This window comes from Cherax quadricarinatus, chromosome 17, assembly GCF_038502225.1.
Source record: "Cherax quadricarinatus isolate ZL_2023a chromosome 17, ASM3850222v1, whole genome shotgun sequence".
Taxonomy (NCBI): Eukaryota; Metazoa; Arthropoda; class Malacostraca; order Decapoda; family Parastacidae; genus Cherax; species Cherax quadricarinatus.
In genome coordinates this window covers 5,047,935-5,061,358 of record NC_091308.1, presented here as the reverse complement: position 1 = coordinate 5,061,358, position 13,424 = coordinate 5,047,935, and the positions used below count along the sequence as shown (strand labels likewise).

General features: G+C 37.1%; 1 protein-coding gene across 3 annotated transcripts in view; it reads left to right on the top strand.

Moving 5' to 3' along the window:
• LOC128686394 (kinesin heavy chain) overlaps positions 1 to 13,424 on the top strand; it is a 609,520-nt gene that overhangs the window by 529,891 nt on the left and 66,205 nt on the right. For all 3 annotated transcript variants that reach the window (XM_070085754.1, XM_070085756.1, XM_070085757.1), the window contains 6 exons: positions 1,362 to 1,449; positions 2,758 to 2,890; positions 6,416 to 6,579; positions 7,951 to 8,157; positions 11,470 to 11,625; positions 12,750 to 12,869. In XM_070085754.1, coding sequence (XP_069941855.1) covers positions 1,362 to 1,449; positions 2,758 to 2,890; positions 6,416 to 6,579; positions 7,951 to 8,157; positions 11,470 to 11,625; positions 12,750 to 12,869 — 868 coding nt within the window. The remainder of the gene's footprint in view (positions 1 to 1,361; positions 1,450 to 2,757; positions 2,891 to 6,415; positions 6,580 to 7,950; positions 8,158 to 11,469; positions 11,626 to 12,749; positions 12,870 to 13,424) is intronic.

Genomic DNA, 13,424 nt, shown 5'->3' with positions numbered 1-13,424 from the left:
GCAGTACCGTTGGAAACACGACTGTGACATTTAAAGGTAATTGTATTCACTCAAGCCATAATCATTGTCTCGCTTTCAGGTATTATTGCATTTATTTGTTATTGTAGGATATGTTACGTTAAATTTAGTTAACACACCTAACCTAATCTAACCTAATCTAACCTAACCTAATCTAACCTAGCCTAACCTAATCTAACCTAGCCTAACCTAATCTAACCTAACCTACCCTAATATAACCTAATCTGACCTAATCTAACCTAATCTAACCTAATCTAACGTAATCTAACCTAATCTAACCTAACCTAAAATAATCTAACCCAATCTAAGCTAACCTAAACTAAACTGAGGTTTGTAGACAAACTGAATGAAAAGACCGTTGGTTTTGAGATGAGAGATTGTTGTTGAATAAGACACATTTGTAACACCTGGGAATCTTTATTCAGAGTTTGAGCATTTCATCTAGGTTGAGGGATCGATTCCCTCGTCTTCTACTGTCTCCAGTTTCAGCACTTTCAAGTAACCTTTTCATTGGCGAAACCAATGGTTGGCGAAACACCTTCAGAATAAAGATACCAAGGTGTTTCACATCTGTCTTAATTGTTGGTATCGTTCACCGTTATCGGTACCAGGACGAGCCGTGCAGGAATATGGATGATTCGTCTATTTATTGCCTCTAGTTTATCAATTTGTTTACCTTTATTTTACCCATTTATCCATTCTCTATCCTTGTTTATCCGTTTATTCACGCGGTGACTAGTTTTCCACACGCTGAGGATAGTTTATCCATAAACTGAATCTGATTTATCCCGACATTACTCTCCGTCATCAATACACTGACTATACTCGTTCATACATAGTTGACTGAAGTTCATTCATTGATGTAGCTCATTCATACACTGCTCTTGTTTATACAGTGACCGCTAGAGTTTTTCATACATTGCTTGAGGTTCATTCATACATTGATTATTGTTTATTAATTCGCTATCTCTGTTTAATTCATACATTGACTGTCTATACACTGACTACTTAAATCATACACTGACCCTAGTTTATCTACATACTAAAAGTTTAATATCCCACTGGCGCTTGTATGTCCATATACTGACTCACGCTTATCCATCCACTAAAGCTTGTTTATCCATTAGCTGACTTCTTTGTAACCGTACACTGACACTTGTTTATCCATTCAATGAGACTTGTTTATCCATACACTCACGGGTCTAGTTAGGATTTAATGGGCTATTCTTTCATATGTTTGTGGTCATTCTTTCTCATGTTTCCTTCACGTAAAACATTGCTGTGTTTGTGCTCGCCTGAGGCACGTCTGTCGAGTGGCCTGAATCGCACGTTTTCTCCCTCAGAGCTAAGACGATCAAGAACTGTGTATGTGTCAACGAAGAATTAACAGCCGAGGAATGGAAACGACGTTACAACAAGGAAAAGGAGAAGGTGAGACTTAATGATTTGACCGAACATGTTTCCTGCACTAGAGTGAAGACTCTCCCAGAGTACGAAGGTGCTGTGTTACCCATCATCAGACATTTGTTTACTAGAGGGGAAAATAAAGGAACTGAGAGCAGGGAAAGCCTTTGTTGAGGACACTTGTACAGCATTTGGGTATCTTTCCTGGTAGAAGTTTCGCCGTCCAGTGGCTTTATCAACACAAGGACAAAATATGAAGAATGTAGAACTATATATAAAAGATGAGTTAATCAATCCCTAAGCCTTGGACTTGGTGCTCTTCTGTATAAAGTACTACATTCTTCACATTATGTCCTTGTATTGATAAAGTATGGCAAAGCTTTTACAAATAAAGATATCAAGACGTTGCACATGTGTCTTATTCGTCACCCTGTTGGTATTATATATCATTCATATACGAAACCTTTGTTATAGCGCTTCCTGGATCAGTATTAATTACCCTCTGTCCTTCACATTCACCAGCTGTTGCATGAACCACAATGCCTTAGAGCTTTAATATGAATATATTAACATTATTTTACAAATTAGTTAGGTCACCTGCACTATGAATAGCGTCGACTTTATGATGTCATTAACAAGTGAGACTTAAGTCAAGGGAAGGAGCCAGGCAGAAATGTTGAGGAGTTGTGCTCACTGTCATAATAAATGTGGAAAATTATTGTTAAATGGACCCGGCCGCAGAGGTACTAACCCCCGGAATATCCTCCAGGTATACTCCAGGTATGTTTGAAAGGAGGGCGTTTAAACTTCTGAGGCAGAATAGAATCCATGTGAGGCTCAGACTATATAATTATTTAAGTCATTTTGTTATCACTTGCCATTCCTTGGATTATCATTTCAATCACACTTGAGCATAAATACTGTACTGCCAAATGTTTAACAGTCACGACTGCTACCATCTGTTTCACAATCATACCTGACCAGTATTTTTCACAGTCACATCTGCCCTTGAATACTATCATGTGTCTGGCAGTGACTTCTGATCCTAAATATTACATCTATTTCACTATCACATCTGACCAAAAATATCATCATGTTTCACAGTCACAAATGGATATAGATAGTATCATATAGATAGTATCATATTTCTCATGGTCTCACATAACGGAAATTCGTACCATCATTGTCCCACTAATTCTTACATTGTAACAGGATTGTACTTTAATGTATAATCTCTGGTAAAAAGGGACTGAGTCTAGGTCATAACTGTAACGTATTTTCGTTTTGTTATAAACTGTTTTTTAATAACATATTTCTCTACTTGTCCTGTCTTAGAGCACCAAACTCAAAGCTCAAGTAGAGCGCATGGAAGCTGAGCTTGCTCGCTGGCGCAGCGGCGAGAAGGTCTCCTCTGAAGAACAGATTTCTGTTGACATGGAGAAGTCAATGGTTTCTTCCGTGGTAGAAGGTACGTTGCTAGATCACTTTAATAGACAGACTTATGCAGGGCACATAAAGCAAATGTGAGACTGTCGACCATAACTTTTATGTTACTTCATGTTAATTGTGTACGACTGTACGTGTCATGTAAGTTTTTCGTTGAATACTTAAGTCTTAAGTACTGAAAAATAAGTCAAGCACGCGAAAGGTATCCTAAATAAATGTCCTAAGATTTGCATTTTGTCTTTATTACTGCTTCTGCTTTAGTTATCTAGAGGTAGGATAATAGGTGCTCTTTTGTTCTAGGAGTTGGGTATCAAGTGTTCCTTCAATAATCTGGTAGTAAGGTATTAGGTAACTCAATAACCTAGAGGCAGTTTATCCACTGTTGCTTCTTCAGTGGTCTGAGCCAGGGTGTCAGACTACGGTACGGGTGGGGACTGAACTCGCGGCAAGTGAGTCGTAAAACTCTAGGCCAGAGCGTAAGGGACCTGTTGACCATACTCGGCGCGCGGATAGGAAAATAATTCGACAAATATGGAAAATGAGTTTTGTTTACAGAAAAATAGTTTAAGAATCTGGCAACATTTTGGTGAAAAATCCCATTGTAATACGTTTCTAAAACAAATTATAGCTATTTGCAACATATTATCTTACGACGTGCAACGTAAACAATATCGTGACCGAGCGAGATTATTTTTTTCTTCTTAATTTTTTGTGTATTTTTCTTTCTAATACACTAAATTTACCACTCATGGAATTACCCAGATAACTGCAATCAAGTCTCTGTCCCAGACTTCCGATTGGCCGACTTCATGGGACTGAGAAATTACCTGGGTGGGCTAAATTGGGATGACCTTACTATGGGTCAGGTAGGTGGTATTGGTTGCCAATATGACGTGTTTCAGAGCATAGTGCTAGCTGCCCAGACAACTTTTGTTCCGAGTAGGACAATTGGATCTAGCAGAAATGATCCCAAATAGATGAACAATAGATTAAAACGTCTCACTGGCCAAAAGAGGCACATATAGGCGTATCAAAAGAGGGGTAGGGCAGTTAAGAAATCAATATATTCAATTAAAGAGATAAATAATAAAAAGGAATAAGAAAAGCAAAAAGGGATTATGAGGCTAAAGTCGCAAGGGATTCCAAGACTAACCCAAAAGGGTTCTTTCACATATACAGAAGTAAGATTAGGGACAAGATTTGCCCACTTAATAGTAACTCAGGTCTGATCACTGACAATGATAAGGAAATGTGTGAACTTTTCAACACTTACTCCCTCTCAGTTTTTACTCAGGAAGATACTAGCGAAATTCCAAAAATAATAGATTATGTAGAACAGGACAATAATAAACTATGCACGATTGGAGTAACTAGTGACTTGGTCCTCAGACAAACAGAGAAATTAAACCCTAATAAATCCCCAGGTCCTGATGAACTGTTTGCTAGGGTTTTAAAGCAATGTAAAGAGGAACTTAGCATACCTTTGGCAAATCTTTTCAAAATATCACTACAAACTGGCATAGTGCCAGATAAGTGGAAAATGACAAATGTAATACCTATTTACAAGGCAGGTGACAGGTCCTTAGCTTCGAACTATACACCAATAAGCCTTACCTCCATAGTGGGAAAATTTATGGAATCAATAATTGCCAAGGCAATTCGAAGTCATCTTGAAAGGCATAAATTGATTAATGAATCTCAGCATGGTTTTACAAAGGGGCGTTCCTGTCTTACGAATTTACTAACTTTTTTCACTTAGGTATTTGAGGAGGTAGGTCATGGTAATGAATATGATAGTGTATATAGACTTCAGTAAGGCTTTCGATAGAGTTCCACATCAGAGGCTATTGGGAAACTTAAGGCACATGGAATAGGAGGAGAAATTTTTTCCTGGGTAGAGGCATGGTTGACAAATAAGCAGCAGAGAGTTTGCATAAATGGGGAGAAATCAAAATGGGGGCACGTCACAAGCGGTGTTCCACAGGGGTCAGTGTTGGGGCTCTTGTTGTTCACGATTTACATAAACGACATAGATGAGGGAATAATTAGCGACATAAGCAAACATGCTGATGACACCAAAATAGGCCGTCCAATTCATTCTAATAAGGACATTAGAGCACTCCAGGATGATTTGAATAGACTGATGCAGTGGTCGGAGAAGTGGCAGATGCAGTTTAATATAGACAAATGCAAAGTTCTAAATGTTGGACAGGAAAATAACCATGCCACATATAAACTAAATAATGTAGATCTTAATATTACTGATTGCGAAAAGGATTTAGGAGTTCTGGTTAGCAGTAATCCGAAACCAAGACCACAGTGCATAAGTGTTCGCAATAAGGCTAACAGAATCCTTGGCTTTATATCAAGAAGCATAAATAATAAGAGTCCTTAGGTTGTTCTTCAACTATATATATCTTTGGTTAGGCCTCATTTAGATTATGTTGCACAGTTCTGGTCACCGTATTACAGAATGGAAATGAATGCTCTGGAAAACGTACACAGGAGGATGACGACGTTGATCCCATGTATCAGAAATCTTCCCTGTGAGGATAGACCGAGGGCCCTGAATGTACACTCTCTAGAAAGGCGTACAATTAGGGGGAATATGACTGAGGTGTATAAATGGAAAACAAGAATCAATAAAGAGGATGAAAATAGCGTGCTAAAAATACTTAGCCTAGACAGGACTCGCAGCAATGGCTTCAAGTTGGAAAAATTCAGATTCAGGAAGGATATAGGAAAGCACTGGTTTGGTAATAGAGTTGTGGATGAGTGGAACAAACTCCCAAGGCTAAAACGTTGTGCAGTTTTAAAAATAGGTTAGATAAATACATGAGTGGGTGTGGGTGAGTGTGAGTTAGACCTGACTAGCTTGTTCCGGCGGGGTAGAAACATTTCAATTGATTTTTGCCTGTGTAGAGTCAAATTTGTGTTTTTAATGGAAGAAATTGGGATAAATGAAATACTGGTTTGCGTGTGATTATCTCTGATTGACCTCAACACTTCAGTGCTGATAACTTGATAATGCAACATCTGCGAGACTTCAGAATTAATGTCCTGGCGTATTTGATTATATTTGTCTCTCTCTGGGATAACAAGAGAATGCCTCTTCAGTTTGGTTTCAAAATTGATGTTTGTTACTGGAAGGTTTTGGACTTAGTCTTTAATTGCAATTTTTCTTGTAGAAATTGAGATACTAGCTTCCATATGATAATTTGTGAATGTCTCTCAGATCCACATCAAATATTCAGTGTTTATATTTAGCTATCTTGGAAAATTACGCATAATTGCACAATTCCTATTGCGTGCATTGAGGCACAGGGTGATGCAGCTATGCAGGAGGGAGATGTTGTTCTCGACTAAGACTTGTCTACTTTACAATGAAGAATTTGTTATCTTTTTCACACACATGAAAATGCTTTGCTGGTCATCATACTCTTTAAGTGATATATTGATATTCATCTCTTATTATTTTCAGTACTCGACACTTCTTGTCTCTCTGTATGAACGGCATATTAACTCATTCTCCCAAATTACCTTTCAGAGCCAAAGAAATCAACAGCTCCACCTATGAGCAACGAGGTGCGTGATGCGTGGGAGAAGGAGCGTGAGCAGCTCTACCTCAGTCTCGATGAGAAAGACGAGGAAATAAACCAGCACAGCCAGCTGGCAGAGAAGCTCAAGGAACAGATGCTCGAGCAGGAAGAAGTAAGATTTTGTTGGGAAAAAATTTGTCATTTAGGACCTAAAGTAGTGTATTAATAGTATGGTTTGTGAAAATTTTAGATAACCCCTTGCATTCTTATTGGTAATTTAATATCACTGCCCATTATTAGTAAACTTTAAATATTTTGAATTAAGGGGCCCTTTCTCTATTCCAGAAAATTTTTGAGTACTGTATACAGATACAACATATAGTTTTGTACACATGAATTTGAACGTAAATAATTGTTTATTATTTACGTTCAAATTCATGTGTATATTGTACTGACATAAAAACTTATTTAGGTATCACTTAAAAAACAGAGTGTAGCTAGTTATAACCCACGATTATAACTAGCTTCACAAATTTTTCAATGATTGAAAACAATCCATATTGATTTGATTCCGAGGTCAAACGGGTTTAAAAACAGTAATAAATTTAATTTGTCTGATATAGTAATATATTAATAGTTACAAAAATAATAAAAATCTATATTTTGTGACATTTAGCGTGAAGATTCAGATGTATTTTCATACTGTTGGCGTTGATGATGCTGTTATATTGTAACAATTAGCATATTGTAGCCACGCTTAATCTACAGTACTTACAAATATTTCAAGCTGCTATATTCAATAAGAAATTTCAAATAACGTAAAGGTGAAGAAATAAGAGAATGTATTTTTCAAATGCAAGGAACTCGTCTTGTTTTTATCCAGTCAAAAGAGAATAACAAGCTCCAGTATTTTTATTCAGTTCATATTTTTGACTGGTTATTGTCAGTATGGTTAATAATATTTGGAATATTACGACTCTTGTTACAAAAATAGTGAATATGATAAAGAAATCTGTGACTTTATAAATGTAATATTTTTTATTGTACGGTGGTACTGATTCTCAGTGTATTAAATATACAATAGTACTGATTTTCGGTGTGTATTATTCGGTAGTACTGATTCTCAGTACTACAGAATATTATACACACCCTGCGTATAATATACAGTAGTACTGATTCTCACTGTATAATATGCAGTAGTACTGATTCTTAAAGTATAAACAATGGCCGTCCAGTATAGCACCGTCATGAATTATTTTAGGTAATATTCAGAGAGAGGAACGCTTGCACAGTTACTGCAGTGGGAGCCTCGCGGCCTTATAAAATAGGAAATTCGTGACACTATTTAGTTTTATCATGCAATACCTACTGTTCTAGTAATGTATATATCGGTAATACAGTAAACAATATTTAGTCATAATTTAGTCACATTTTAGTTTTTTTCTGTAAAATCGTTAAGCTGGACATTGATTGCAATACCGAGAAATTTTCCGCTACTGGATTTGTCACATAGTATAACTATCAATGACTTCCCTGTTTACAGCTTATTGCTGCTACCCGACGTGATTATGAAGTTCTACAAACGGAGATGTCTAGGATTCAAGCTGAGAATGACTCCGCCAAGGATGAAGTGAAGGAAGTATTACAGGCTTTGGAGGAGTTAGCTCTTAATTACGACCAGAAGAGCCAGGAGGTGGAAAGCAAGTGCAAAGAGAACGAGACACTTAATGAAGAACTGACAGAAAAACAGGTGAGAACAGTTTCCAGTAATCTGTTTTATAAGACGCTGCTATAAATAAAAATATAAGTACTCCTAATGGTTATAATCATAACCATGATTTTTCATGGTTATGATTATAACCATTAAGAGTAAAATTATTCGAAAGATTACTCGAAAGATTATTCCATACATCAACATCTCTGAAAACCAGTACTTCCTACGTCCCTTCTAAATCAGATAACCAAAAGCTCCTGCTGTGGGTTATCATATAACTAAGACCCGCGTCAGGAAAGAGGACAAGTGTTTCCTGACGCCGGTCTTAGTCATATGATGATCCACAGCAGTGAAAAAAAGCACCATATTACCCTAGCCCATCAAAGAATTAGAAGATATTTTATATAATGATATAATGATTGAGTTATATGATGACCCGCTCCCTGGAGCTCTGCGGGGAACCTGACAGAGGTCTCCCGCAAGCTTATTTATCCGGTAAGGAATCAAAAATCACATCACAGAGTAAGATGGCAGATTTTCCACCCACTTTATAAAAATGACATCAGCAGAGTACCAGGATATACACTGATCGCTGTTGCTGTTGTTAAACTGCTCCTGGCACTACTGCTGTTATGTACTTAATCTGCACCTCTGACTACTTTTGCTGTAGTTAAACTGCTCTTCTGCTGTATTGTAGATAAACTGCTCCCTTGCTGTCTTGTAGATAAACTGCTCCTCTGCTGTGTTGTAGATAAACTGCTTCTCTGATTGTAGCTACACTTCTGTACTAACTGTTAGTTCTGTAGTAAAAATTACAACACTAGCAGTTAGTGCTGACTGCTGGTCTACAATCCAAATTATATTATACTCCATATTCTAGCTTTCTTTAGTTGTATTCTTCGTATCTTTCTATCACACCAGTGATTCTTAACTCATGTTACTTGATACCCATGAAGGTGGTGATATTATATTTATATTTCTTTTCAAATAATTCTCTATATTTCCTCGTCTTTGAACTCTGAGCTACAAATACGCAGAATTCTCAAGAGCACGGAAAAGAACACAGAACATTAGTTAATTTTTATATACTTGGATTTTAAATTACACACTGACATTATTAAAAGCTTTAATAATTAAAGCTTTTAATAATGTCAGTGTGTAATTCTGTTCAGACTACACAGTAAATTTTATGGATAGGGATAGACGTTTTAACTCAAAGTTTTTTAAATATATATTCTCGAGCTTTAACCATAGGACATAATCCACATATCTGCACCCTTTAGCCTTATCAGATAGAATTCTGTGTGGCAATGTGGTTTAAAAAATTCCATGTACAAATTACCAAGGACACGTGAAAAAAGGTTTCCCATTGTCATGTCAAATTTTTGAGTGTAAATTCACTATTAAACCCAAACTTTATATCACTGCATAGTTAAGTAAGTTCAATGATTGTAAACACAGGCAGTGGAAAATTATATTTGCATAAGTCTTCACATCTTCACATAAAAATTTAATAAGTAATCACCATGGACTCTGGTAAAATAATGAGTTAACATAAAATAATGCAGTTCTGCAATCATTTAAGTCAGTTATGATACTTTATATATCCACAATCAATATTATTTTTAACACTGCTGCAGCTCTAAATATTGCCTTATTTAATGCAATACTCTTCTGTTTAATATAATGCTCTTCTATTTAATGTAATGCTCTTGTGTTTCTTCTATATGTATCTTTGATCCAGCAGATTAGGACAACGCTGAGCTGCTTCTAGTTACATAAGTTATGCATAATAACGTACGTCAGGAAACACTTCTGTTTAGACGTATAAGATACTGCTACTACCTGTCTCCTTACCATATCCAAGAATTTAATATTAAGTAACTGTTAAAGTGGTATTTATTACGAAAGACTTAAAGTTTTCTACCCAGAGACAATACCTGACAATTTGCCACTAGTACATTGCAGTATAATTAATAATAATAGCTTCGATAAACCTCTTAACTGAATAATTACACTGTAATAGCAAAATTAGGTGAAGGCGTTGCTTCTCGCTCCATAGTTATTCTTGACTTCTGATTTGCTTGATGTGAAAAGCTTCCTAGTCATTTAAATGTCAAGGGCTATAAATATCTTTTTGTTACTATGGTACCCACACAACTTCGCTACACTACCTCCGATGTATATATTGTATTCATATCAACTTTTTAAAAAGTAAAATCTGAAGATATCAAAAGCAATAGCACAAGTATTTAAATAAATTTTGTCTTTACTGTTAAGAAAAATAACGTAAGGAAACTTATTACGTATTCCCTTTCATAATTATATGGAACACTCGAAAAATGATTAAACATCGAATCCAACGGAAAAGAATTCATGTTTCACACTTGTAATAAATGTATTCAGAGTTTTTTTGTTTGAACATCAATTGCAAGGCAAAGAGGGGAATGTATGAGAGTATAGTTTTACCAACGCTCTTATATGGGTGTGAAGCGTGGGTGATGAATGTTGCAGCGAGGAGAAGGCTGGAGGCAGTGGAGATGTCATGTCTGAGGGCAATGTGTGGTGTGAATATAATGCAGAGAATTCGTAGTTTGGAAGTTAGGAGGAGGTGCGGGATTACCAAAACTGTTGTCCAGAGGGCTGAGGAAGGGTTGTTGAGGTGGTTCGGACATGTAGAGAGAATGGAGCGAAACAGAATGACTTCAAGAGTGTATCAGTCTGTAGTGGAAGGAAGGCGGGGTAGGGGTCGGCCTAGGAAGGGTTGGAGGGAGGGGGTAAAGGAGGTTTTGTGTGCGAGGGGCTTGGACTTCCAGCAGGCATGCTTGAGCGTGTTTGATAGGAGTGAATGGAGACAAATGGTTTTTAATACTTGACGTGCTGTTGGAGTGTGAGCAAAGTAACATTTATGAAGGGATTCAGGGAAACCGGCAGGCCGGACTTGAGTCCTGGAGATGGGAAGTACAGTGCCTGCACTCTGAAGGAGGGGTGTTAATGTTGCAGTTTAAAAACTGTAGTGTAAAGCACCCTTCTGGCAAGACAGTGATGGAGTGAATGATGGTGAAAGTTTTTCTTTTTCGGGCCACCCTGCCTTGGTGGGAATCGGCCGGTGTGATAATAAAAAAAAAAAAAAATCTTCATTCAGATGAAGGGCTCTTGATCCATGGAACTGGAAACAGCCTACAATGATTATCTCTGATTTCTCAGTATGGTTTTGGCACTGCTACAAGATAGATTATGGTGATGATGATGATTATAATAATAATAATAATAATTTAGTTACTGTATAAGCTACAGATCAGCAAAAATATTAGCTGTTATTGCACTCTTCAGTTATATTCTTTTCAGACTGCTTTAACAACGATGCAAGGAGAGCTGCAGCAGATGAAGGACTCCTCTGTACACCAGCGGAGACGGATGAACGAGATGTTGTTTTCTCTTCTATCCGATCTCGGTGAAGTTGGCACTGTGGTTGGTGGCACTGCAGGAGACCTGTCCATCAAGGTAACATTGGTGGAGATGCGAGATTGTGGAGGTGTTTGGTGGTGAGAGGTGTATAGTGTTGCAGGTGTATGGTTGGTGGCAGTACTCAAGACTTGTCTAAGTAAGGATATCGTCACCTGGTTGGTAGTACTGCGACAGACTTATTTGCAAAGGTAATAATGTCTACAAGAACGGCAGTTAGTTTTACAGTATCGCCAGGAACGCATCCTTGTTGATGAAAAGAGGAAAATTTGAGGATATCTTCAAGTCACAGTCTTAGTGCCTCTGAGATGAGTTTCTTACCTAGTAATTAAGTGATTTTTTTTTTTTTTTTAATCTCAGCGTCTCTGATCTCTGCTCTTGTTTTACACGAATAAATTCATTGAATTTGATTATATGATTAATTAATGTAATATTTTTTCTCTTGTACTCATTCATTCCCATTGATTTTTAAATTTTAAAATTTATATTTTTTTTAAATAAAAAAATCACGTTTATTCGGAAAGAAAATGGTGAATAAAAAATATTTTTTAATTAAAATTTGGAAATTTTTATCTATTAACTCCATGTGACTAATATATATAGTCTTAATAATTTGTTATGAATATAATATTAATCTTACAAATAATTTTATATCTAATAATTTCATATCTAGCTACCGATAACTAGTTTAATGTAGTTTTACTTAGCCACGAGGGACCCGTTAGGGAAAAAAATTGCTTAAATATAGTTTAATTTCATGTATAACATATATAAAACTGGTGAGAGGACTAGCTTTCTCTCAGTTAGAAAGCTAGGGAAGGGAAGTGAAGGCAGGGTAAACAAGGAATGCAGATCATGTTGATAAATTAGACACACGTGCAAAACTTGGGTATCTTTAATGAGGAAACGTTTCGCCACACAGTGGCTTCGTCAGTCCTATACAAAGAAGAATGGTGAAGATCAGGAGGAGTTTGAGGTAATCAGTCCCTCAGCCTGGAGTCGATAATCAATCCATCAATCTTGAAAAGAGGGAAGGATAAACAAGAAAAAAGGACTTACTTTTGTTTATATATATAATTCTGTATAACAATTAACCGAGACTACACTATTAGACTGGGGATATATTGCCATGATTCCCCTGATAAAGGTATTTTTTATTTCAGAACTCGGGAGACCCTAATAAACTAGAGGAAGAGTTCACAATGGCGCGGCTGTATGTGTCGAAGATGAAAAGTGAAGTGCGTAATCTTGTCCAACGTTGTAGTACTCTTGAAAACTTCCAGGTGAGAAAAATACTTTACTGTCATTTATTAAGAGGGCACCAGTAGTTATACACACACATACACACATACACACACACACACACACACACACACACACACACACACACACACACACACACACACACACACACACACACACACACACACACAGGAGAGCACACATGGGGGGAGCAAAGTTACTAGTTATGGGTGATTTCAATCACAAGGAGATTGACTGGGAAAATCTGGAGCCCCATGGGGGTCCCGAAACATGGAGAGCCAAGATGATGAATGTGGTACTGGAAAACCTCATGCATCAACATGTTAAGAGACACTACCAGAGAGAGAGGAGAGGATGAACCAGCTAGACTGGACCTTGTATTCACCTTGAGTTGTTCGGACATCGAGGAAATCATGTATGAAAGGCCCCTGGGAGCTAGTGATCATGTGGTTCTGTGCTTCGACTACATAGTTGAGCTCCAAGTGGAGAGAGCAGCAGGAATAGGGTGAAAAAACCAAACTACAAAAGGGGAAACTACCCAGGCATGAGGAACTTCCTTCAAGACATTCAGTGGG